A 24849-nucleotide genomic window follows, 5' to 3' on the forward strand; every position below is an offset into this window, starting at 1 on the left:
GACTTCCCGTTTTATACCTCTCTTCACTCTGTCGCGCGCTGTCTCTGCTCTCCTACAACCTGCTCTCAGTCACCGGTGCAAACGCACTCGACTCTTTCTCTCTCTCTCTCTATGACTCACTCAACCACTCAGCCGCCCTCTCTCAGCCCCCCTCTTCCCAACCCATGACCCTCCCATCCCAGCTCAATAGTCTCCTCCCCTTCCCAAGGTGCGGCTAGGCTCAGACCCCCCCCCCCCCCAGACAGATAGTGTCAACAAGGTGAATGCATACGTGTCAGAGGTCACAGAATAACAGGCCAATACCTCTGACAGCCTCCTCGTATACCCTCCACACCTGGCACTGTTCATAGAGAACACACACAGGCACACACACTTGTTCAGGAGAGGTCTGACACATCTGAGAACCCAGAGGCAGGTGGACAAAAAGGGGAACGTCTACCCTCATAACCCTGAGATTTCCCCATCTATCATATCCAAGCTATGTGATGTCTTCTTCACAGAGAGAAGGTTCCCTGTCCTTAAACTACCACTACTTGCCTTTGGCAGTGAATCTGAAGAGTATGAATATGCGTGTTAGTGTTTTTCCATTGCAAAGGATCATAACAACAGCATAGTGTCCTGTACACACACACACACACGCCTCCACTTCCCAGTCATAGCCTAACATGCTACCTCACCCCTCAATCACCCTCAAACCAATTCTGCCCTCTCAGCGTTCATACGGCTAGGGCTGGCGCTATAACATGTGGCGACACTTTCAGGCCCATGTCAGGGCAGGCACCAGATGTCTGATGGGAGAATGATGGATAACTATCCAATGCTACCCAATTCCCATCTGAAGGGGAGAACCCAGAAAAGGAGGAGGTGTAACCGCAGTGTTTAGGGTAAATCGCTTACCACTATCACAGAGTGGCCCGTGGAAGTGTTATTTCACCCTTGTTACACACACACACGCGCGCACACACAGACAAACACACACAAACACACGTTGGTCCTATTTTGAATGATGTCACCTCCACCCGAAACACACACGCTAGAAAGTACAATAAAAAAATAAAAAACATTATTTGAGTGACAGGCCAGACCCTGAACCCAGACCTCTCATAGGTTTCAGCCAATCAGTGAGTACCTTAACAAACAGACGGCTTATGGGAAATCAGTATTCATCTGCTGCATGATGTGACAACAATTTGTTCTGCAGGGAGAGGGGGGTTGGGGCTGTCTGTCTAACTGCTGCTGCTTACCACTCGATACCTGTCACAACTCATCGTAGGAATAAATGGGTAATGAAGACGAGAAAGGGCGGGGGAGAGAGAGAGAGAGACAGAAAGAGCGAGAAAGCGAGAATGTATTCAGCTTATAAAATAGGGTGATGGGGAGGTCTTTCTACAAGCACAGTTGTCCAACTCTTTGAGGAACCAAACCCCCCCCCCCCACCACAGACCAGGGCAGAGATCTCGATCTCCTGGCCTCTGTAGCGTAGTGGTTTAGGGCTGAGGATGGCTTCTTACACTGCATGTTCTCTCTCTGCACTCTGTGGTGGACACACACACACACACACACACACACACACACACACACACACAAACACACACACACACACACACACACACAGCTCTTTTAAGTGGTTTAAGCCCACAGCTTACAGTATAGCTACAGAACGATATCAGGCCCACCCTAAATGACCCTTGTCATGTCTGAGCTTGTACTCTGTAATATGAAAGAGCTGTGGTCAGCAACGCCTGGCAGCCAAAACGGATACCCCCCCCCCACCCCACCCTCCTTCTTTCCTCCATCCTTCCCCCTCTCATCTCATCTCCTTCTTTTCAAACCCCACCACAGGTTGAGATGGTGTACTTATTCTGTACTCTGCTCTGATGGTAAACATATGGACCCAGTTATGAACAGGAAAGACTGAAGTTATTTATTATCTGATGGGGTGTGTGCATGGGTGTGAGTGATTGTGTGTGTGCGTGCGTGCATGAGTGTGTGTTCAGGCTACACCTGTAGCTATTGTGCAGACCTGTGGCAGCAGCACGGCTGTCAAGGCCAAGTGTGTTAGCGGCTAGTGCGGAACCCTCCCTCTTTGGCACAGAGTGCCATCTTAAACACATTAGCCCCTCTACCTCCTCCTCCACTCAAACCAATACAGACAGCTGTCTGATCTGAGCAACACAAACAATACACAGCTAATTGGCTTACACTTATCACACACTAGACACACAGAGCGATGCATACATGGAAGCGTGCACACACACACACACACTGTCCATCTTGTCACTTTTGCTTTCTCTCACACACACAAACGCGCGCGCGCACGTGCACACGCACACACACACACACACACACACACACACACACACACACACACACATATTTCTCAAAATCTCTACTACTCTATCCTTGAGAAAGAGAAAGCTTCCTTTCATCCCTAAAAGCGTCCTCCCTCCTTTCCCTCGCTCTACACCCCCCCTACTCTCTCATCCCCAGAATTTCAATAAGATACTGCTTGTGTTCTGGTATAAATCTTCCATTGTGATTGATGTTGCATGGCCCATTTGTCCATAATAAGTTCAGAAAAGGTCATATCAGTCAATAATCAATAGTCCTTTATTAGGACGAAGTAGGTGGTAGACATTGACTGCACATCATAAAAATAAAAGGTCATTTTAATTTCTGAAATACATAAACACACACACACAAACGTGCATATGCGCACACGCGAGCATGCACGCACACTCACACATGTGAAAATACGCACACACACACACAGAGAGAGAGAGAGGGAGAGAGAGAGAGAGAGAGAGAAAAAAATACACACCGAAACACACACACACACACACACACACACACACACACACACACACACACACACAGGCCTGACCCCTGTACCATGTGGGTCTTCTGTCAGTCATGCTGTGTGAAGGCAGTGGTATATAATTAAACCGTCTTATCATCTCTCCTCTCCAGGCTAGCAATAACCTGCCTGCTCCACCTATCACTGACTGATTTACCGACTGTCTGACTAGTCACTCGCTGAAGATGAGATAAGAACTAGGGATTAGTACGGAGAGGAAGGAGAAGGGAAGAGAGATCCTACTCCTCCTTTCAAGTCCGTTAACCTGGGAAGAGTCCGTGGGTAGCTCGTAACAGCAAAGGTAACTCAGATCTCCTCCTATACGGCATAAGGTGTCATGTCATTCAATGAATATAGAGATCTATTTCCCATCAGCTCACACCACATGACTTCTCTGTACCTGACTGATGCCGTGTCTATCAGTGGGCCCCAGATCCCGTTCACCACTGTTAATACAGTCAGCGCTGTGTGACGCAAAAAACACAGAGAAGTAACGCAGCCCTCCTGTCTGTCGTGTGTCCGTCCGTCTGTCTTTCTACTTGCCTGTCTGCCCAGCCGGGCCCAGCCTGTCTCTCTGTTATCACTCTGTCAATTTCTAAGAATAATCCCCCCCTCCACCCAAAAAACGCATGCTCTCTCACGGTCTCGCGCTCAACACTCTTAGTAATACCTTACTAAGCCCGTTTCCATACAGACAATCGAAGCATCGGTACAACACAGCAACACTAGGTGAGGGCAAAACATGCATGGCTTCAGCCCGACAGACATCGATTAGCTCGTCTGTGTAACCTGACGCCGCAGTGAACGCTGTAGGCTTGCGAGGAGACGAGAAATGAACATAAGGTCAACATCATAGGGACAGAACGAAACTGTGCTGGGGTGTGGAATGACTGGAATCAAGTGGAGGGAAAAGAGGGGACCGTCATTCAATAAGCTTTTCTTTTACAGCGTCCTTTTCTGGAGCTTTGAAATAGAAAGGAAGTGTTCTACTCGCAGAAAGGACACAACAAGAGGAGAGTGAGACATCTAGCCAGGTGGTTGTGCCGCATGCATACAGTGCAGTGAACAGTCTCTCTGACAAATACAGTCACAAGTACAATCCTCTAAAGGAGATCTCCTTCTGACCCCAAAAAACCTGTTCATAACTACTTCCTTTAAAAAACTCAAAAAGAAGCCCGCCCAGATTGACTCCTGGGTTGACCTGGACGCATTTACCAGCTTCATGGTGACGTTGTTCTGCTCCCAGCGACACAGCAGCACATTCATCTTCCTCCTCGCTCTTCCTTCTCCTCCTCTTCACCCCCCCCCCCCCCCCTCACACACCTGTCTTAGGTAGGACTGGGAGGGCCAACGGCTAGCCAGGACCAGACAGAATCCATCAGAGCCAAAGGAAGAAACAGGACTGAGGTCAGAGGAGGCCAACTAACCAAGAAGAGATCCACAGAAAAGGAGGATAGATGGGTATAGTAGAGAGGTAGAGAGAGATAGATCAAACGAGAGAAGGTTTTGAGAAAAGAAAGAAGAAAGGTGAGCGAGAGATCCCAGAAAGTTCCAGAGAAATATGTAAAGCGGTAGATCCACAAAATCCACTCGATATATAAATATCCAGATAAAGAGCCTGCTCCTGCACCTATCTCTAGCCCAGCAGGTCTCACTGGGCCTGGGGCCGGTGCTCACAGCCTCCCCCCTTCCCTCCTTTCTCTCCACCCCCCTCTGGGTCCGCAGCTGGAGGAGGGAAATAAATGCTTCAGTCAAGAGGAGGTCCACCACCGCTCCCGCTGTACCACTGCTCTGTCTGAGGGCTAGCCAAACCAAACACACATACACACACAGAGGGAGAAAAAGAAGGAGGACCAATGGAGGGGAACCCCCCCCCACTTCTTCTCCGCCTCCCACTCCACCCCTCCTCCTCCACCTCCCGCATCCCTCCCCTAGACGCCCTCGGCAACGCTGGGCATTGTGCTATCGCTCTTCAATGGGCCATCCGTCATATGGGGAGGAGAGAGAGAAGAGAAAGGAGAGAAAAGAAGAGAGACCTCTTAACCTTCTACCCTCTGTGATCGCCCCCACAAAAAAAAGGGTGGATTCTGGTGCATGATAATACTAGAAGGGGGTGAATAGTGGGTGAAGGAGGGTAGGTTAGAGGACAAACCACATTGGCCTCCTAACTACCCCTCTCTGTTTTCTATGTGTTCTTTATTTAACCAGTCCTCCTTTTTTTTAAAAGAGAGGAAAGGTTTTATTATCCATAACCAAACACGGAACAGTCTGGTCTCTGATCACAATTCAACCACAGCTTACTGCTGCAGTGTGTGTGTGTACACGTGTGCGCGCGTGAGCGCGGCTCCACGCACAATGCCCTCCATCTGAGCACAATCCAACCCCTTACACACACACCGCCGCCGCTAACCACAAATTACAAGCCGAATTTGAACTTTGGGAATCGCCCAAGACGTAGCGAAAGTTTCCAAACTACTGGATACACGATCCTTGCCAGGACTCGGCACATTTTCAAAACACGCTTTTAGCTATGTTGCATCGACAACGCTACCATCGCCCCGAAGACCCCGAAACCCTGTGTCAACAACACAGCTACTGAGCTCATGCTCCCAAATGGTGTTTCAATACAGCAGAAGCACACTTTTCTCTCTCATACAAATGCATCGAATTCTACTGCACTCTCCCACACCAACGCAGCGCGCAGCACAACACACACACACACAACTCCAGCTCACTACTAGTCTGTCAACTCACTTTATAACACATCCATTTCCTATAAGCCATATACGCATCTGTGGATTTAATGACTGTGCTCTATGGCCATAGAGAGGCAGAGAAGATGTGGCCATTTAGTACATGTGTTTAACAGCTAAAAAAAAGAAGCTCATTAAGTGGTGGAGCAGAAAATCGCAGGGTGTGCTTTGTTTCAGAACCCTGTGAGGGGGAGATTAATCTCCGTGTCCCCTGGACAATGGGGCCCAAGCCCCATTGCGGAAGGGGGCTTTGTTTTGGAGGACCCCCGCTGCCTGGTTCTCGAAGGGTTAGGTGGGGAGTGGGGGGTTGGGGTGGTCCTGATGCTGGCTGTTATGGGATGAGGGTGTGTGTGTGTGTGGGGGTATTAAAAAAAATATGGAGAGGAGAAATGGCAAGAAACGATAGACCACTATCAATTCAGTGCATTATAACACTTTCACCACATTTCAAATGTTCTCTCTCTCTCTCTGTAGACTGTGCTCCATTAACTCACAGACCTAATAGGAAAGCCAGTGTTGCATTACCATAATAACGTGATGTATGATTATAACACAGTTTAGTTCACATTATGGTGCAGTCAGGCGGAACACTCCAAATCACGGAATGCCATCTGGGCCTGGTTGCTATGGGTACCAGCTGTGACCCTGCTAATGAAAGAACATCTAAATATGCTGCAGTGAGCCGGCTGGTCAGATTTCACCTGCTGTGTGTGTGTGTGTTTGGGGGGGGGGGGTTTAATCCCTGTAAACAACAAGGTTCTACATAACGACACAGAAACATAGTCAATTTTGTCACTGTAGAGGTAAATTAAAGGGTGTTTGGTACTAAGTGGTTGCGCTGGGTTGTTTCTGTTATCTTTTGGTGTGTGTGTGTGTGTGTGTGTGTGTGTGTGTGTGTGTGTGTGTGTGTGTGTGTGTGTGTGCCGGTGTGTTTGTGTCTGTTCCCTCTATACAGAAACAGGCAATCCCTGAGCCTCCCCTGATGAGTACTAAATCCTAAGTAGGGCTCTAAAGCTCTGCAATTAAAAGCATCTCAGTGAATGAGTCACACACACACAGTGACTCGCGACGTCAAGTTGAGCGCCATTGTGATCCCCGCACAGGTAGAAATCGGAGCCATTAAAACAGCTCAGAACATTCCCTGAGGCAGCAGGTGCTGAGTGCTGAATGTTTAACACAGCAGAAGAAAGAGCTACCATAATCACGCATTGGCAGCATCTGGGGCACTTACCCACATCCCAGTTCATATTGAGGAAGGGAAATGAAAGGATCAGATAGGTATATCAAATCACACACCAATCAGATTTGAATCATTCAGAAAGTGGACAAAACATACACCATAGACCAGCAACTTGAGCACCTTTCGGCGACAAACCAGAAACCTCTCGTCGCTATAGCCATGAATTCTGTGTAAACACAAACAAAAAAAACGTCAATCTCTTTGGTCAGCCTACAACGGTTATTCAGTCCTACCACCATCCCATTTGAGGGTGACCTCACGACCTAACCTCTGCAGGTCATGTGACATCACCACCAACCCGTGACCTCTACCTCATGGCCCCAGCTTCCCTATCGACGCCACCACACGCGGTTTAGATGACGACGGTGTCCGATTGTGTTAGCCTAGCCGTGGTCCAATGGTCCCAGGAGTGACCACGTTCAATGGCCCCGTTTTGTCTGACTGACGTGCTCTTTGTGACACTAACGCAGGAAAGGAGCGAAAGAGGCGAGAAGGGCATCTAAGGGAGGTCTCTGAATTGACGTTAGCCCAGTAGAAACAGATGGGCAGAAGGGGGGGGGGGGGGCTGTGAACTCACACATAAAGACAGGGTTGAGACACAGGAACTGGAATTAGATAAGGCAGGATCAGACTGACATTATGTCATGAAGTGTACATGAGAGTCCAATCATTTCGTTCGGTTCACACAGACATAATGTACACACACGACATCATTGGTGAGGATGATCCTTTATACTTCCTGAATAATCTTGAGGTGTATGACATAACTGTCTAATCCTTCTCTATCTGATTCTAGCACAGGTACAGGAAATACAAATATACCAGGAAATACAGTGCATTCGGAAAGTATTCAGACCCCTTCCCTTTTTCCGCATTTTGTTACATTACAGCCTTGTTCTAAAATAGATTAAAAGTGAAAAGACGGGTCTCCCGAGTGGCGCAGCAGTCTAAGGCAAGGCATTACAGTGCCTGAGGCATCACTACAGACCCAGATTTCGATCCCAGGCTGTGTCACAACCCGTCGTGACCGGGAGTCCCATAGGGCGGCGCACAATTGGCCCAGCGTCGTCCGGGTTAGGGGAGGGTTTGGTCGAGGGGGCTTTACTTGGCTCGTCGCGCTCGAGTAACTCCGTGTGGCAGCCGGGCGCCTGCAGGCTGACTTCAGTCGTCAGTCGAACTGTGTTTCCTCCGACACATGTGGCACGTTTCCCGGGTTAGGCGGGCGGGCGGGTGTTAAGATGGAGGTCGGAGGACGCATGACTCGACCGTCGCCTCTCCCGAGCCCGTTGGGGAGTTGCAACGATGAAACTAGATTGTAAATTGGATCGCAATTGAATATCATGAAATTGGGGAGAAAAAGCGGGTAAAATAAAAAATATTTACATAAGTTTCAGACCCTTTGCTATGAGACTCAAAATTGAGCTCAGGTGCATCCTGTTTCCATTGATCATCCTTGAGATGTTTCTACAACTTGATTGGGGTCCACCTGTGGTAAATTCAATTGATTGAACATGATTTGGAAAGGCACACACCTGTCTACATAAGGTCGCACAGCTGACAGTGCATGTCAGAGAATTAACCAAGCCATGAGGTCGAAGGAGTTGTCCGTAGAGCTCAGAGACAGGATTGTGTCGAGGCACAGATCTGGGGATGGGTACCAAAACATGTCTACAGCATTGAATTCAAGAGGGCCACCATTGTTCCTGTTCCCAAGAAAGCTAAGGTAACTGAGCTAAACGACTACCGCCCCGTAGCACTCACTTCCGTCATCATGAAGTGCTTTGAGAGACTAGTCAAGGACCATATCACCTCCACCCTAGACCCACTCCAATTTGCTTACTGCCCAAATAGGTCCACAGACGATGTTAGTTAGATTACTTGTTGGTTATTACTGCATTGTCGGAACTAGAAGCACAAGCATTTCGCTACACTCGCATTAACATCTGCTAACCATGTGTATGTGACAAATAAAATTTGATTTGATTTGATGTTTTGAATATCCCCAAGAACACAGTGGCCTCCATCATTCTTAAATGGAAAAAGTTTGGAACCACCAAGACTCTTCCTAGAGCTGGACGCCCGGCCAAACTGAGCAATCGAGGGAGAAGGGCCTTGGTCAAAGAGGTGAACCGATGGTCACTCTGACAGAGCTCCAGAGTTCCTCTGTGAAGATAGGAGAATCTTCCAGAAAGACAACCATCTCTTCAGCACTCCACCAATCAGGTCATTATGGTAGAGTAGCAAGACGGAAGCCACTCCTCAGTAAAAGGCACATGACAGCCTGCTCACCTAAAGGACTCTCAGACCATGAGAAACAAGATTCTCTGGTCTGATGAAACCAGGGTTGAACTCTTTGGCCTAAATGCCAAGAGTCATGTCTGGAAGAAACCAGGCACAGCTCATCACCTGGCCAATACCATCCCTACATTGAAGCAAGGTGGTGGCAGCATCATGCTGGGGGGATGTTTTTCTACGGCAGGGACTGGTAGACTAGTCAGGATCAAGGGAAATATGAACGGTGCAAAGTACAGAGAGATCCTTGATGAAAACACGCTCCAGAGCTCTGAAGACCTGGGGCGAAGGTTCACCTTCCAACAGGACAACGACCCTAAGCACACATCCAAGCCAATGCAGGAGTGGCGTTAGGACAAGTCTCTGCATGTTTTTGAGTGGCCCAGCCAGACCCCAGACTTTAACCCGATCGATCAAACATCTCTGGAGAGATCTGAAAATAGCTGTGCAGCGACGCTCGCCATCCAACCATCCAACCTGACAGAGCTTGAGAGGATCTGCAGAGAAGAATTGGAAAAACTCCAAAAATACAGGTGTGCCAAGCTTGTAGCGTCATACCGAAGAAGACTCAAGGCAGTAATCGCTGCCAAAGGTACTTCAACAAAGTACTGAGTAAACTGAATATTTAAGTAAATGTGATATTTCAGTTTCAGGTTTTTGCTTTGTCATCATGGGGTATTGTGTGTAGATTGATGAGGTAAAAAAACTATTTAAACATTTAAAAAAGTTAAGGGGTCTGAATACTTTCTGAACGCACCGTATAAGACTACATTTCTGTTTGTTAACATTGATATAATGTAATGCAGCATTCAATATGAATATAGGATGACAACAGCCACAACAGCAGTCTGTTGCATATAACCGTGCCAAGACACTACTCATAAAATAGTGTGTTGGCTCATAAAAACGACAATAAAAAAAGTGTGTGTTGCTGGTGACTGTTAGGCTAGATACTCCGTCACAGAGGAATACTAATAGCCTGGTCCCGGACCTGTTTGTGCTTCGTTCCTACTTCAAACACACTGTCATGTTTGGCATGACAATTCCATGAAGAGTTGGCAAGAGAGCAGAAACAGACTGACACCACCCAGGCTAGAATACGAACTCTACCCAAACAAAACCGAATGAACACTTCTAAAACAAGAACATCTGATATCAAAGCAGACAGAGGCCGGTCCCTTGTGTCGCTTTTGAGAATGATAGAAACAGGAACAGGTCCACGCCAATTAACAATTGAATAGTACATTATATTTTCCATGTATACATTTCTGCTTTGATCTTCTTTGTAGAAATAACCTGCTAGTTCTAAGGGGAAAAGCCAAGATCCTTATCCTGAAATAGGTGAAACAGTCTAACTTCAACAGTGTCAGAGAATCAAATGGCGTATTAGCAGTGTGTGACGTCTGTGTGTGAATTGGAGAAGAAGGCAGGGCTGTGGCGCTCTGGACTGATGGTTTCTGGGATAGCGATCTAGCCTTCACTCAGTGAGCGGGCAAAGAGGCGTGCTGTCGCCGGCTTTATCAATGCCAATATAGGCTCCTGTCTGAGGCTTTCATTGTGGCACAAACACAAAAAGACAAAGACACAAATCCAGATAGAAGCAGACAAAAAGACACACATATCCAAGATTTCACACACCCCCACTCTGATATTATACTCATTTCTATTCTGATCTGATAAGATTCCACAGTGGACATAGCCGGTCATTGAGCGAGCAATGCCTGTATTCTCCCGACATACAAACACACAGTCCATACACACACAGTGCGATTTGTCTTTATCGTTGTTTTTCTACTCGTCACACATTTTAGACACCTGCTGTTCACACATGAGTCGAACTATTCTAACTAGTCAGAGTGTATTCACTCTACGTGAGCTTTAATGTGTGTGAGCTTCACTGTGTGTCGATGGGGAATTAAGCCAGTCAAACCTTTTCTCTTTTAGCTCAGACATGAAAATCACAGTCAGAAGAATGGATACAAATTTGTGAAAAAATGTATATTTACGCAATATTATTTTGGAAGACATTATATTGGTAATTGGACTCGATTTGTTAAAACATTTATTACATACAGTACCAGTCAAAAGTTTGGACACACCTACTCATTCAATGGGTTTTCTTTATTTTTGTTGCTATTTTCTACATTGTAGAATAAAAGTGAAGACATCAAAACTATGATACAACACACATGGAATCATGTAGTAACCAAAAAAAATGTTAAACAAATCAAAATGTATTTTATATTTGAGATTCTTCAAAGTAGCCACCCTTTGCCTTGATGACAGCTTGTTGGCATTCTCTCAACCAGCTTCACCTGGAATGCTTTTCCAACAGTTCCCACATGTGCTGAGCAATTCTTGGCTGCTTTTCCTTCACTCTGCGATCCAACTCATCCCAAACCATCTCAATTGGGTTGAAGTCAGATGATTGTGGAGGCCAGGTCATCTGATGCAGCGCTCCATCACTCTACTTCTTGGTCAAATAGCCCTTACACAGCCTGGAGGTGTGTTTTGGGTCATTGTCCTGTTCAAAAACAAATGATAGTCCCACTAAGCGCAAACCACATGGGATGGCGTATCGCAGCAGAATGCTGTGGTAGTCATGCTGGTTAAGTGTGCCTTGAATTCTAAATGAATCACTGACAGTTCCACCAGTAAAGCACCCCCACACCATCACATATCCTACCTCCATGCTTCACGGTGGGAACCACACATGTGGAGATCATCTGTTCACCTACTCTGCAAAGACACGGCGGTTGGAATCAAAAACACACCGGTCTAATGTTCATTGCTTGTGTTTCTTGGCCCAAGCAAGTCTCTTCTTCTTATTGGTGTCCTTCAGTAGTGGTTTCTTTTCAGCAATTTGACCATGAACAGTTGATGTTGAGATGTGTCTGTTACTTGAACTCTGTGAAGCATTTATTTGGGCTGCATTTCGGAGGCTGGTAACTCTAAAGAACTTATCCTCTGCAGCAGAGGTAACTCTGGGTCTTCCTTTCCTGTGGCGGTCCTCATGAGAGCCAGTTTCCTCATAGCGCTTGATGGTTTTTGCAACTGCACTTGAAGACGGCATTCAAAGTTCTTCAAATTTTCCGGATTGACTTTGCTTATTTGAGCTGTTCTTGCCATAATATGGACTTGGTCTTTTACCGAATAGAGCTATCTTCTCTATACCAACCCTACCTACATTAAAAACTGTAATATCTTATGTTTCACAGAGTCGTGGCTGAACGACGACATGAATAACATACAGCTGTTGGGTTATACACTGTATCGGCAGGATAGAAGAGCAGCCTCTGGTAAGACAAGGGGTGGCAAGGGGTGGTCTATGTATATTTGTAAACAACAGCTGGTGAACAATATCTATGGTAGTCTCTAGGTTTTGCTCATCTGAGGCAGAGTATGTCATGATAAGCTGCAGACCACACTATCTACCAAGAGAGTTTGCATCTATATTCTTCGTAGCTGTCTCTTTACCCCCACAGACCGATGCTGGCACTAAGACCGCACTCAATGAGCTGTATAGGGCTATAAGCAAAAAGGAAAACGCTCATCCAGAGGCAGCGCTCCTAATGGCCGGGGACTTTAAAGCAGGGAAGCTTAAATCAGTTTGACCTAATTTCTACCAGCATGTTAAATATGCAACCAGAGGGAAAATAAACTCTAGACCACCTTTACTCCACACACAGAGACCCGTACAAAGCTCTCCCTCGCCCTCCATTTGGCAAATCTGATCATAATTCTATCCTCCTGATTCCTGCTTACAAGAACAAATTAAAACAGCAAGCACCAGTGACTCAGTCAATAAAAAAAAGGTGCTCAGATGAAGCAGATGCTAAACTACAAGACTGTTTTGCTAGCACAGACTGGAATATATTCTGGGATTCTTCCGATGGCATTGAGGATTACACCACATCAGTCACTGGCTTCAGCAATAAGTGCATCAATGACATCGTCCCTACAGTGACTATACGTACATACCGCAACCAGAGGCTATGGATTACAGGCAACATCCACATTGAGCTAAAGGGTAGAGCTGCCGCTTTCAAGGAGCGGGATTCTAACCCGGAAGCTTATAAGGAATCCCCCTATACCCCCCCGACGAACCAGGACTAAGATCGAATCGTACTACACCGGCTCCGATGCTCGTCAGATGTGGCAGGGCTTGCAAACTATTACAGACTACAAAGGGAAGCGCAGCCTACAAGCCTACCAGAAGCCTACCAGAAGAGCTACATTACTTTTATGCTCGCATCGATGCAAGTAACACTGAAACATGCATGAGAGCATCAGCTGTTCCAGACGACTGTGTGATCACACTCTCCGTAGCCGATGTGAGTAAGACTTTTAAACAGGTCAACATTCAGACTGATTACCAGGACGTGTACTCTGAGCATGCGCTGACCAACTGGCAAGTGTCTTCACTGACATTTTCAAAATCTCCCTGTCTGAATCTGTAATACGAACATGTTTCAAGCAGACCACCATAGTCCCTGAACCCAAGAAAATTATGGTAACCTGCCTATTTGTTTTAACCCTTATTTAACTAGGCAAGTCAGTTAAGAACAAATACTTATTTTCAATGACGGCCTAGGAACAGTGGGTTAAATGCCTTGTTCAGGGACAAAACAACAGATGTTTACCTTGTCAGCTCAGGGATTCGATATTGCAACCTTTCGGTTACTAGTCCAACGCTCTAACCACTAGGCTACTACCACTCACATCTGTAGCCATGAAGTGCTACGAAAGGCTGGTCATGGCTCACAAGGCTGGTCATGGCTCACATCAACACCATTATCCCAGAAACCCTAGACCCACTCCAATTTGCATACCACCGCAACAGATCCACAGATGATGCAATCTCTATTGCACTCCACACTGCCCTTTCACACCTGGACAAAAGGAACACCTATTTGAGAATGCTATTCATTGACTACAGCTTAGCGTTCAACACCATAAAGCCCTCATAGCTCATTACTAAGCTAAGGATCCTGGGACTAAACACCTCCTACTGCAACTGGATCCTGGACTTCCTGACAGGCCACCCCCAGTTGGTAAGGGTAGGTAACAACATATCCAACACGCTGATCCTCAACCCAGGGACCCCTCAGGGGTGCGTGCTCAGTCCCCTCCTGTACTCCCTGTTCACTCATGACTGCATGGCCAGGCACGACTCCATTAAGTTTGCTGATGACACAACAGTGGTAGGCCTGATCACCGACAGTGACGAGACAGCCTATAGGGAGGCCAGAGACCTGGCCTTGTGGTGCAAGGACAACAACCTCTCCCGTAACGTGATCAAGACAAAGGAGATGATTGTGGACTACAGGAAAAGGAGGACTGAGTTCACCCCCATTCTCATCAGCGGGGCTGTAGTGGAGCAGGTTGAGAGCTTCAAGTTCCTTGGTGTCCACATCACCAACAAACTAACATGGTCCAAGCACACAAAGACAGTCGTGAAGAGGGCACGACACAATCTATTCCCCCTCAGGAGACTGAGAAGATTTGCAATGGGTCCTCAGATCCTCAAAAGTTTCTACAGCTGCACCATCGAGAGCATGACTGGTTGGTTGGTTGCATCACTGCCTGGTATGGCAAGTGCTCGGCCTCTGACCGCAAGGCACTACAGAGGATAGTGCGTACGGCCCAGTACATCACTGGAGCCAAGCTTCCTGCAATTCAGGACCTCTATACCAGACGGTGTCAGTGGAAGGCCATAAATATTGTCAAAAACTCCAGCCACCCCAGTCATAGACTGTTCTCTCTGCTACCGCACGGCAAGCAGTACCGGAGCGCCAAGTCTAGGTCCAAGAGGCTTCTTAACAGCTTCTACCCCCAAGTCATAAGACTACTGAACATCTAATCAAATGGATACCCAGACTATTTGCATTGTCCCCCCCCTCTTTTACGCTGCTGCTACTCTCTGCTTATTTCCTATGCAAAGTCACTTTAATAACTCTACCTACATGTACATACAGTATTAACTCAATTACCTCGACTAACCGGTGCCCCCGCACATTGACTCTGTTCCGGTATATAGCCTCACAATTGTTATTTTTACTGCTGCTCTTAAATTATTTCTTACTTTAATTTCATTTATTTTTTAGGTGTATTTTGTTTTTTAAAACTTGCATTGTTGGTTAAAGGTAAGTAATCATTTCACTGTAAGGTCTTACACTGCATGTGACAAATACAATTTGATTTGATATGGGAATGCATTCCCCTTCTCCTTCCCCTTTGTCATGGTAAAAAGCAATGAAGTCAGCCAGACCTCCAGCCAGTTTATCCACTGTGAGGGGAAATTAGCAATCTAATGCAGCAGGAAATAGAGTCCAATCCCTCTTCCCTTTCATTCTCACCCACTGGGCCCTATGTGTCTCTAGAAGGCCTAAACAACTGGTAAAATACGGGCACCATTAAAGTCAATGGTCCCTGAGACAATACTAGAGGTTAAGAGGGTTCCAAGGCTGTTGATTGTAAAGAGAGTATGGAGGAGGAAGGGAGTAGCGGAGAGAAACATCTACCGCCAATCAATATCATTCCATTAGGGTCAATTAATTAGATATGAATCCACATGGTAATATATTCACAAATGCCACCAATCAAAAACTTAGCCGCTCTCTGAACCCAGCACCTGATCAAGTTCAAAGTCTGAGAATTAAATTGAGTGTGAATTAAATTAGACCCAATTACAATAATTCAAATGACGAGAGTCATTATCAACACATTATGCATGCTCTAATCTAATGGTTTGATTAATGGAACTCCGTGCCGATGCTAAATCTCACGCGGAGAGATAGATGAATATCTAGCCTTCCGACATCCCAGACAATAATAAAGAAATGTAGTTAAGATTTTAATATTGCTCTCAGCAAAGCTCGTTCTCTCTTAACTGAAGGTCCCTCTACATCATGAATCGATACTTGCTTTGAGATCATTTGAGCAAATACTGGGAGAAATTAAACCTCTCCAATAGGCGGTCATTGCGGTGTGCTTTTCATTCAGACACTAACATAGATAAGCCCTAAGCCTTGGTTATGACTCTTAATGAGAACCAGGCTTTTCATAAAGGCAGACTCAAAGCCTTTATCTGGAGAAATGCTTATTAAGATAAGACCTCCCTATCACACTGCTGGCAGATGGATGTGTGTGTGTGTGTGTGTGTGTGTGTGTGTGTGTGTGTGTGTGTGTGTGTGTGTGTGTGTGTGTGTGTGTGTGTGTGCACGTGTCCCTCATAGTCTGTTTATATACTGTTGTTTACTCACTGTGTACAGTATCAGAAAAAAGATTGGACACACCTACTCATTGAAGGGTTTTTCTTATTTTTTACTATTTTCTACATTGTAGAACAATAGTGAAGACATCAAAACTATGAAATAACACATGTGGAATCACGTAGTAACCAAAAAAGTGTTAAACAAATGAACATATATTTTATATTTGAGATTCTTCAAAGTAGCCACCCTTTGCCTTGATTACAGCTTTGTACACTCTTGGCATTCTCTCAACCAGCTTCACCTGGAATGCTTTTCCAACAGTCTTGAGGGATTTCCCACCTATGCTGAGCACTTGTTGGCTGCTTTTCTTTCACTCTGCGGTCCAACTCATCCCAAACCATCTCAAATGGGTTGAGGTCAGGTGACTGTGGAGGCCAGGTCATCTGATGCAGCACTCCATCACTCTCCTTCTTGGTCAAATAGCCCTTACACAGCCTGGAGGTGTGTTGGGTCATTGTCCTGTTGAAAAACAAATGATAGTCCCACTAAACCCAAACCACATGGGATGGCGTATCGCTGCAGAATGCTATGGTAGCCATGCTGGTTAAGTGTGCCTTAAATTCTAAATAAATCAGAGACAGTGTCACCCGAAAAGCAAAGGGGGGGGGTTAAGGGGGGGGGGGACATGAATGATTCATGGTGCCCTAGTGTCACGACTTCCGACGAAATCGGTCCCTCTCCTTGTTCGAGCGGCGGTCGGCAATCGACGTCACCGGTCTTCTAGCCATCGCCGCTCCACCTTTCATTTTCCATTTGTTTTGTCTTGTTTTCCCGCACACCTGGTTCACATTCCCCCATCAGACTAAATGTATATTACCCTCTGTTTCCCCCATGTCTGTGTGTGGAATTGTTCTTTGTGTAGGGTGTTACGTAACAGGCTGGCTTGCTCTAGGTTTGTTTCTAACCTAGGTTTGTTTGTTTTGTTTAATCTGGTTCATGTTACCGTGGTTGTGCTTTGTGCTGCCTTGCCTGTGCCTTTGGGCCAGGGTGTACATTAAAGTTCTCCTGTTATCACCCATCTCCGCTCTCCTGCGCCTGACTTCCGGGCAACCCGTCACTCACCCTGTTACACCTAGCCTGGTAGGGGCCCCTAAATGTTTAGAGAATTATTTGTCTATCATTTGTTTTTAAATCTGTGATGAAAATGAATACGTATAACCACAATCAGATCAGGAATCTCTACCCAACCATCACAAGATACTGTTTCAGAGTATTATCTGCTATGGTTTATCTTCTGTTGAACTTACTCAGGAATGCCCACATAATGTCTTGACACTACAGTTGCAGTTTCTCTGTAGGTACCCTATTTACGTTTGCAGTCCACATGGTTCAGGATTTTCTTTATTTTTGTCACACCCTGACCATAGTTTGCTTTGTATGTTTCTATGTTTTGTTTGGTCGGGGTGTGATCTGAGTGGGCATTCTATATTTGTCTGTTTCTGTGTTTGGCCTGATATGGTTCTCAATGAGAGGCAGGTGTTAGTCATTGTCTCTGATTGGGAACCATATTTAGGTAGCCTGTTTGGTGTTGGGGTTTGTGGGTGATTGTTCCTGTCTCTGTGTTTGCACCAGATAGGGCTGTTTTGGTTGTTCACATTTCTTGTTTTGTTAGTCTATTCATGTATAGTTTCTTGATTAAAGAACCATGAATAATAACCACGCTGCGTTTTGGTCCGCCTCTCCTTCGACTCAAGAAAACCGTTACAATTTTGTGTGTGTTATTTAGGTGTATATTTAGGAATTATGCATAGGGCAGAAGAGGGTTAGCCTTGTTAATAAAAATTGGTAAATAAATTATTTAATCTTAAACATGGATCATTGGTAATTTCTTCATTAAAACGGAATACAATGCCACATATTAAAAACTACGTCACCAATTGTATGGTTATTTATACACTGCTCAAAAAAATAAAGGTAACACTAAAATAACACATCCTAGATCTGAATGAATGAAATATTCTTATTACATACTTTTTTCTTTACATAGTTGAATGTGCAGACAACAAAATCACACAAATTAATCAATGGAAATCAAATTTATCAACTTATGGAGGTCTGGATTTGGAGCCACACTCAAAATTAAAGTGGAAAACCACACTACAGGCTGATCCAACTTTGATGTAATATCCTTAAAACAAGTCAAAATGAGGTTCAGTAGTGTGTGTGGCCTCCACGTGCCTGTATGACCTCCCTACAACGCCTGGGCATGCTCCTGATGAGGTGGCGGATGGCCTCCCAAGGGATCTCCTCCCAGACCTGGACTAAAGCATCCGCCAACTCCTGGACAGTCTGTGGTGCAACGTGGCGTTGGTGAATGGAGCGAGATGTCCCAGATGTGCTCAATTGGATTCAGGTCTGGGGAACAGGCGGGCCAGTCCATAGCATCAATGCCTTCCTCTTGCAGGAACCTGCTGACACACTCCAGCCACATGAGGTCTATCATTGTCTTGCATTAGGAGAAACCCAGGGCCAACCGCACCAGCATATGGTCTCACAAGGGGTCTGAGGATCTCATCTCGGTACCTAATGGCAGTCAGGCTACCTCTGGCGAGCACATGGAGGGCTGTGCAGCTCCCCAAAGAAATGCCACCCCACACCATGACTTACCCACCGCCAAACCGGTCATGCTGGAGGATGTTGCAGGCAGCAGAACATTCTCCACGGCGTCTCCAAACTCTGTCACGTCTGTCACATGTGTACCTGCTTTCATCTGTGAAGAGCACAGGGCGCCAGTGGAGAATTTGCCAATCTTGGTGTTCTCTGGCAAATGCCAAACGTCCTACACGGTTTTGGGCTGTAAGCACAACCCCCACCTGTGGACGTCGGGCCCTCATACCACCCTCATGGAGTCTGTTTCTGACCGTTTGAGTAGATACATGCACATTTGTGGCCTGCTGGAGGTCATTTTGCAGGGCTCTGGCAGTGCTCCTCCTGCTCCTCCTTGCACAAAGGCGGAGGTAGCGGTCCTGCTGCTGGGTTGTTGCCCTCCTACGGCCTCCTCCACGTCTCCTGATCTACTGGCCTTTCTCCTGGTAGCGCCTCCATGCTCTGGACACACTGACAGACACAATAAACCTTCTTGCCACAGCTCGCATTGATGTGCCATCCTGGATGAGCTGCACTACCTGAGCCACTTGTGTGGGTTGTAGACTCCGTCTCATGCTACCACTAGAGTGAAAGCACCGCCAGCATTCAAAAGTGACCAAAACATCAGCCAGGAAGCATAGGAACTGAGAAGTGGTCTGTGGTCACCACCTGCACAACCACTCCTTTATTGGGGGTGTCTTGCTTAATTGCCTATAATTTCCACCTGTTGTCTATTCCATTTGCACAACAACATGTGAAATGTATTGTCAATCAGTGTTGCTTCCTAAGTGGACAGTTTGATTTCACAGAAGTGTGATTGACTTGTTTAAAGTGTTCCCTTTATTTTTTTGAGCAGTGTAATAAAGCGTCATAAAAATCTCATGACAGACAGTTTTTGTTAACAGTATTGCAAACATTTTTGGTTCCTAATGTTAATATAGGCAGAGGATGAAGGTGGAAACTAGAATCTGCACGTATAGAGCAGCAGAAGCTTACAGTTATTAAATGTACTAACATTGTTCAGTACGTTATTTTAATGTGAAACATTCTGATTTCTATGTTAGGGGCACGGTAAGTTTTTTTCATGGGCAACGCCCCTGCCCACACCATCACACCTCCTCATCCATGCTTCGCGGTGGGAACCACACATGCGGAGATCATCCGTTCACCTACTCTGCGTCTCACAAAGACACGGCGGTTGGAACCAAAAATGTCAAATTTGGACTCAACAGACGAAAGGACAGTTTTCCACCGGTCTAATGTCCATTGGTCATGTTTCCTGGCCCAAGCAAGTCTCTTCTTCTTATTGGTGTCCTTTAGTAGTCAATTCTTTGCAGAAATTCGACCATGAAGGCCTGATTCACACTCTCCTCTGAACAGTTGATGTTGAGATGTGTCTGTTACTTGAACTTTGTGAAGCATTTATTTAATGAACTTATCCTCTGCAGCAGAAGCAACTCTGGGTCTTCCTTTCCTGTGGCGGTCCTCGTGAGAGCCAGTTTCATCATAGTGCTTGATGGTTTTTGTGACTGTGCTTGAAGAAACTTCAAAAGTTCTTGACATTTTCCAGATTGACTGACCTTCATGTCTTAACGTAATGATGGACTGTCGTTTCTCTTTGCTTATTTGAGCTGTTCTTGCAATAATATGGACTTGGTCTTTTACCAAATAGGACTATCTTCTGTATACCAACCCTACCTTGTCACAACACAAGTGATTGGCTCAAACGCATTAAGACGGAAAGAAATTCCACAAATTAACTTTTAACAAGCCACACCTGTTAATTGAAATGCATTTCAGGTGACTACCTCTTGAAGCTGGTCGAGAGAATGCCAAGAGTGTGCAAAGCTGTTATTACGGAAAAAGGTGGCTACTTTGAACAATCTCAAATATATTTTGTTTTGTTTAACACTTTTTGGTTACTACATAATTCCATATGTGTTATTTCATAGTTTATATGTCTTCACTATTATTCTACAATGTAGAAAATAGTACAAAATAATGAAAAACCCTTGAATGTGTGTGTCCAAACTTTTGAATGATACTGTATATACTATATTGTCGACATACCTTAATATACTTACTACTGTACATAACACCCTCATTTGCTCCAGGGACGCTGTACTACTACGGGGGACCATGTAAAACAACACATTTCACTGCACCTATCCAGAGTATGTGAAAGTATATAAAATGAAAAAAAAGAAACACAAATATTTTCCAAATTATACACATCACATAAAGTCTTTATATTCTCACTCTCACTCGATAAAATAAGAAATAGACATTTGTATTGTATTTGCAAGACCTTCTACTGCACTGCTGGAGCTAGTAACACAAGCATTTCGCTGCACCTGCCATGTGTGTGTGTGTGTGTGTGTGTGTGTGTGTGTGTGTGTGTGTGTGTGTGTGTGTGTGTGCGGACATGTCCATCAGAAAGGTCTATGACAAGCTGCCACAATAGGCAAGGTTCACTTACCACCCTAACTGTGACAGACAGATCAATGCTACAAATGGAGAAATGGAATAAGATATAATTACAAAAATGTGTGTATGGCTGAAAGGAGGAAGGTTTCCTTGTCTCCAAAAATATAAACACAACATGCAACAATTTCTAAGATTATCGATACGTTCTAACTTCTTCTTCCCCATAAGCAGACTGAGGTGTTCAGCATCCTCGACGCCCCTAGAAGCTACTGCCATTGTGCTTTTTTCCAACCTCCTCTCTCTGTCAAATCAAATTGTATTTGTCACATTCGCCGAATACAACAAGTGTACACTTTACCGTGAAATGCTGACTTACAAGCCCTTAACCAATAGTGCTGTTCAAGAAGAAGAAAACATTTACCAAGAAGACTAAAATAAAAAAAAGTAAGAATAAAAGTTACACAATAAGAATAACAAGGCCGTATACAGTCACTTCCACAGCCAAGGATAAATGAACCAGCAACATTGCAGTTAGATATTGAGGGAGGGAAAGAGGGAAAGGAGAGGAGGAAGTGAAAGAGGCAGAGAAACAATAGGGGAGAAAGGGGGGGGGGGGTGATGTGCTCCCTGGAGATCAAAGAAAACACACTCCTGAAAATACTCTGTAAAGAAGTGCTATGAATGCATAGTGAAGACAAACACCCCGCCCCCGCACACACACACACACACACACATTCTCCTTTCACCTTATACACAACACACATCCTCGTTCAGAGGCATTCTCTAAATACACAGGCAATGTTTTGTATAGTGAACAGCATTTATACACCATAGACAAGGAGTGGCAGTGACGCCCTTTGACTGTGACAAACACACGCACGCAAGCGTGCACACACACACACACACACACACACACACACACACACACAGAGCATTGATGGCCTTGACTACCTCCTTCCTGCCGGTTTGGCAATTGTGCCACTCTGGCTGTATTCACTGCTCAGCAACAGAGGGAGAGGTGATGCAGTACATAACGTATGCACACCACTAGAGGCCAGTAGAGTCTGCATGTGTACTGTTCATTGCAAGCAAATATGTCAGTGTGCCAAGTCATTTGCCTGGAAAGATGATTTCCCTCTCTCATAAAGACTAGGGATGTGCATATTTTCCTTTCAAGACAATTCTATACGTATCGAGATACATAGGCTCCGATACAGCAACGATACGTTTTGGTTTTAAAACGATTCAGTGCGGTTAGGTTTGATTAGAGGACGAGTCGTTGCGATTCGGTTCGACGTGATACGATTTGATGCACCAACATTTGTTGCATGATCATTTTCCAAATCTAAAATTCAAAATCTGCTGCTGATGGAGCTCATAAGCTGGGTCTCTCTGAGATGGATCTGTCTGAGCTGACTTCTGTGTGTGTGTGTGTGTAAATTACCACAACAAAAAACAGCCCCCAGACCATTATTCCTCCTCCACCAAACTTTACAGTTGGCACTATGCATTGGGGCAGGTAGCGTTCTCCTGGCATCTGCCAAACCCAGATCCGTCCATCGGACTGCCATATGGTGATCACTCTAGAGAATGCGTTTCCACTGCTCCCGAGTCCAATGGCGGCGAGCTTTACACCACTCCAGCTGACACTTGGCATTGCGCATGGTGATCTTGGGCTGGTGTGTGGCTGCTCGGCCATGGAAGACCATTTCATGAAGCTCCCGACGAACAGTTCTTGTGCTGACGTTGCTTCCAGAAGCAGTTTGGAACTCGGTAGTGAGTGTTGCAACTGAGGACAGACAACATTTTTACTCACTTCAGCAGTCGGTGGTCCCTTTCTGTGAGCTTGTGTGGCCTACCACTTCGCTTCTAAACCGTTGTCGCTCCTAGACATTTCTACTTCACAATAACAGCACTAACAGTTGACTGGGGCAGCCCTAGCAGGGCAGAAATTTGACGAAACTGACTTGTTGGAAAGGTGGCATCCTATGACGGTGCCATGTTGAAAGTACCTGAGCTCTTCAGTAAGACCATTCTACTGGCAATGTTTGTCTATGGAGATTGCATGGCTGTGTGCTCGGTGTTATACACCTGTCAGCAATGGTGTTGCTGAAATAACTGAATCTACTAATTTTAAGGGGTGTCCACATACTTTTGTATATATGTCTATGGCGTATGTACTATGTAGGCACCTGAGCTGAGCCATAAAGGCATCGGTCACTATCAGATTAGGGGGACAATGTTCCCTTTTATTTTTGTCTCCCGCACTTTGGTTCTGAAATCACCAGCACCCACTAACTAAGTTGTCATTTTTGCAGATTAAGTGTTTTAGCTAGTAATGTATCAATATTTATCATTTACAAATTAGCTATGACATGGCCAATTAATATATAGGACTTTGGATTCACCCGGTCTCAAAATCGAATGGTTTTGACTGTTTAGGGAGTTTTTAGAGAGTAATCTTCTCTTCTCCTCTTGCTTCAACCATACAGTGCGCTGCACAAAAGTGCTTGTTGTCCTCGTTATATCAAAAAACTTACATATACACTGATAGTTTAAGCAAAACTACCAAAACTATTGCTGATGGTGAACTTCAACAATCAAAATAAAATATATTGTAAACCCCGTTCAGCATGTAGACAGACGTGAGTTGTGCCTCGGGTAGCTTACTTTTCTTCCGTTGTGAGCCGGAGAATCCCCCCCCCCCCCCGACAGAATCCCCCTTACCCATTCGCGTGAACACGCACACACTCAATTCTTCAATGCTGCAACTTGCTTGCTAGTTGAGATTTCTGCTCTTCACTCCGTTGTCAGTTTAGCCTACATTTCACTGATCTTAGTAGCAGAAAGCATGTTGTGTGTGTCCTTCAAGGCAGCTGTCAATGATTACGTTAACCTGCGTTTCATTATTTTTATTTTTATGGCGGTTCGATTGCGGGGGAGGCACTAGTAATGTCTGCCATTTTCGGTTTGGCAATTTGTTTTAAGTGTATTCGTCTGTAAAAATGCGTTCTGTTACTAAAATCAGTGAAATATAGACTAAACTGACAACGGAGAGAAGAGCAGAAATGTCAACTAGCAAGCAAGTCACTGCAATGAAGAATTGAGTGTGTGCGCGCGTTCACGCGAGGGGGGGGGGGGGATTCTGGCAGGGGGGAGATTTTCCAGCACAACACCTGTTCCTGTTAAACACAATTTTCAACAGCACATAGATAACAATAAACCAGCAAACGGCTGGCGAGCTCTCGTTGTTCAGCGAGCGAAACTGGGGCACAGCGCACAGGTTAATCTTTGAGTTTGACTATATCCCACTCTTCTGGGATATTGCCTGGGGTTGTTCGGCATGCAACATTACTGTCAACACAGTGACATGCAGTTCGACACAAAATACGGGAGGTATTTTCGGAAGGTAGAGGT

At 45.4% G+C, this 24849-nt stretch overlaps 1 protein-coding gene across 13 annotated transcripts in view; it reads right to left on the bottom strand.

Moving 5' to 3' along the window:
- Window positions 1-24849, bottom strand: part of nav2a (neuron navigator 2a) — a 310069-nt gene that overhangs the window by 103737 nt on the left and 181483 nt on the right. The window contains exon 1 of one of the 13 annotated variants that reach the window (XM_036963589.1): window positions 4073-4608. The exons of the other annotated variants lie outside the window; for them this stretch is intronic. Coding sequence (XP_036819484.1) covers window positions 4073-4123 — 51 coding nt within the window. The 5' untranslated portion in view covers window positions 4124-4608. Of the gene's footprint in view, window positions 1-4072; window positions 4609-24849 lie in introns of those variants that run through there. 13 annotated transcript variants of the gene reach the window in all.

This window comes from Oncorhynchus mykiss, chromosome 26, assembly GCF_013265735.2.
Source record: "Oncorhynchus mykiss isolate Arlee chromosome 26, USDA_OmykA_1.1, whole genome shotgun sequence".
Taxonomy (NCBI): domain Eukaryota; kingdom Metazoa; phylum Chordata; class Actinopteri; order Salmoniformes; family Salmonidae; genus Oncorhynchus; species Oncorhynchus mykiss.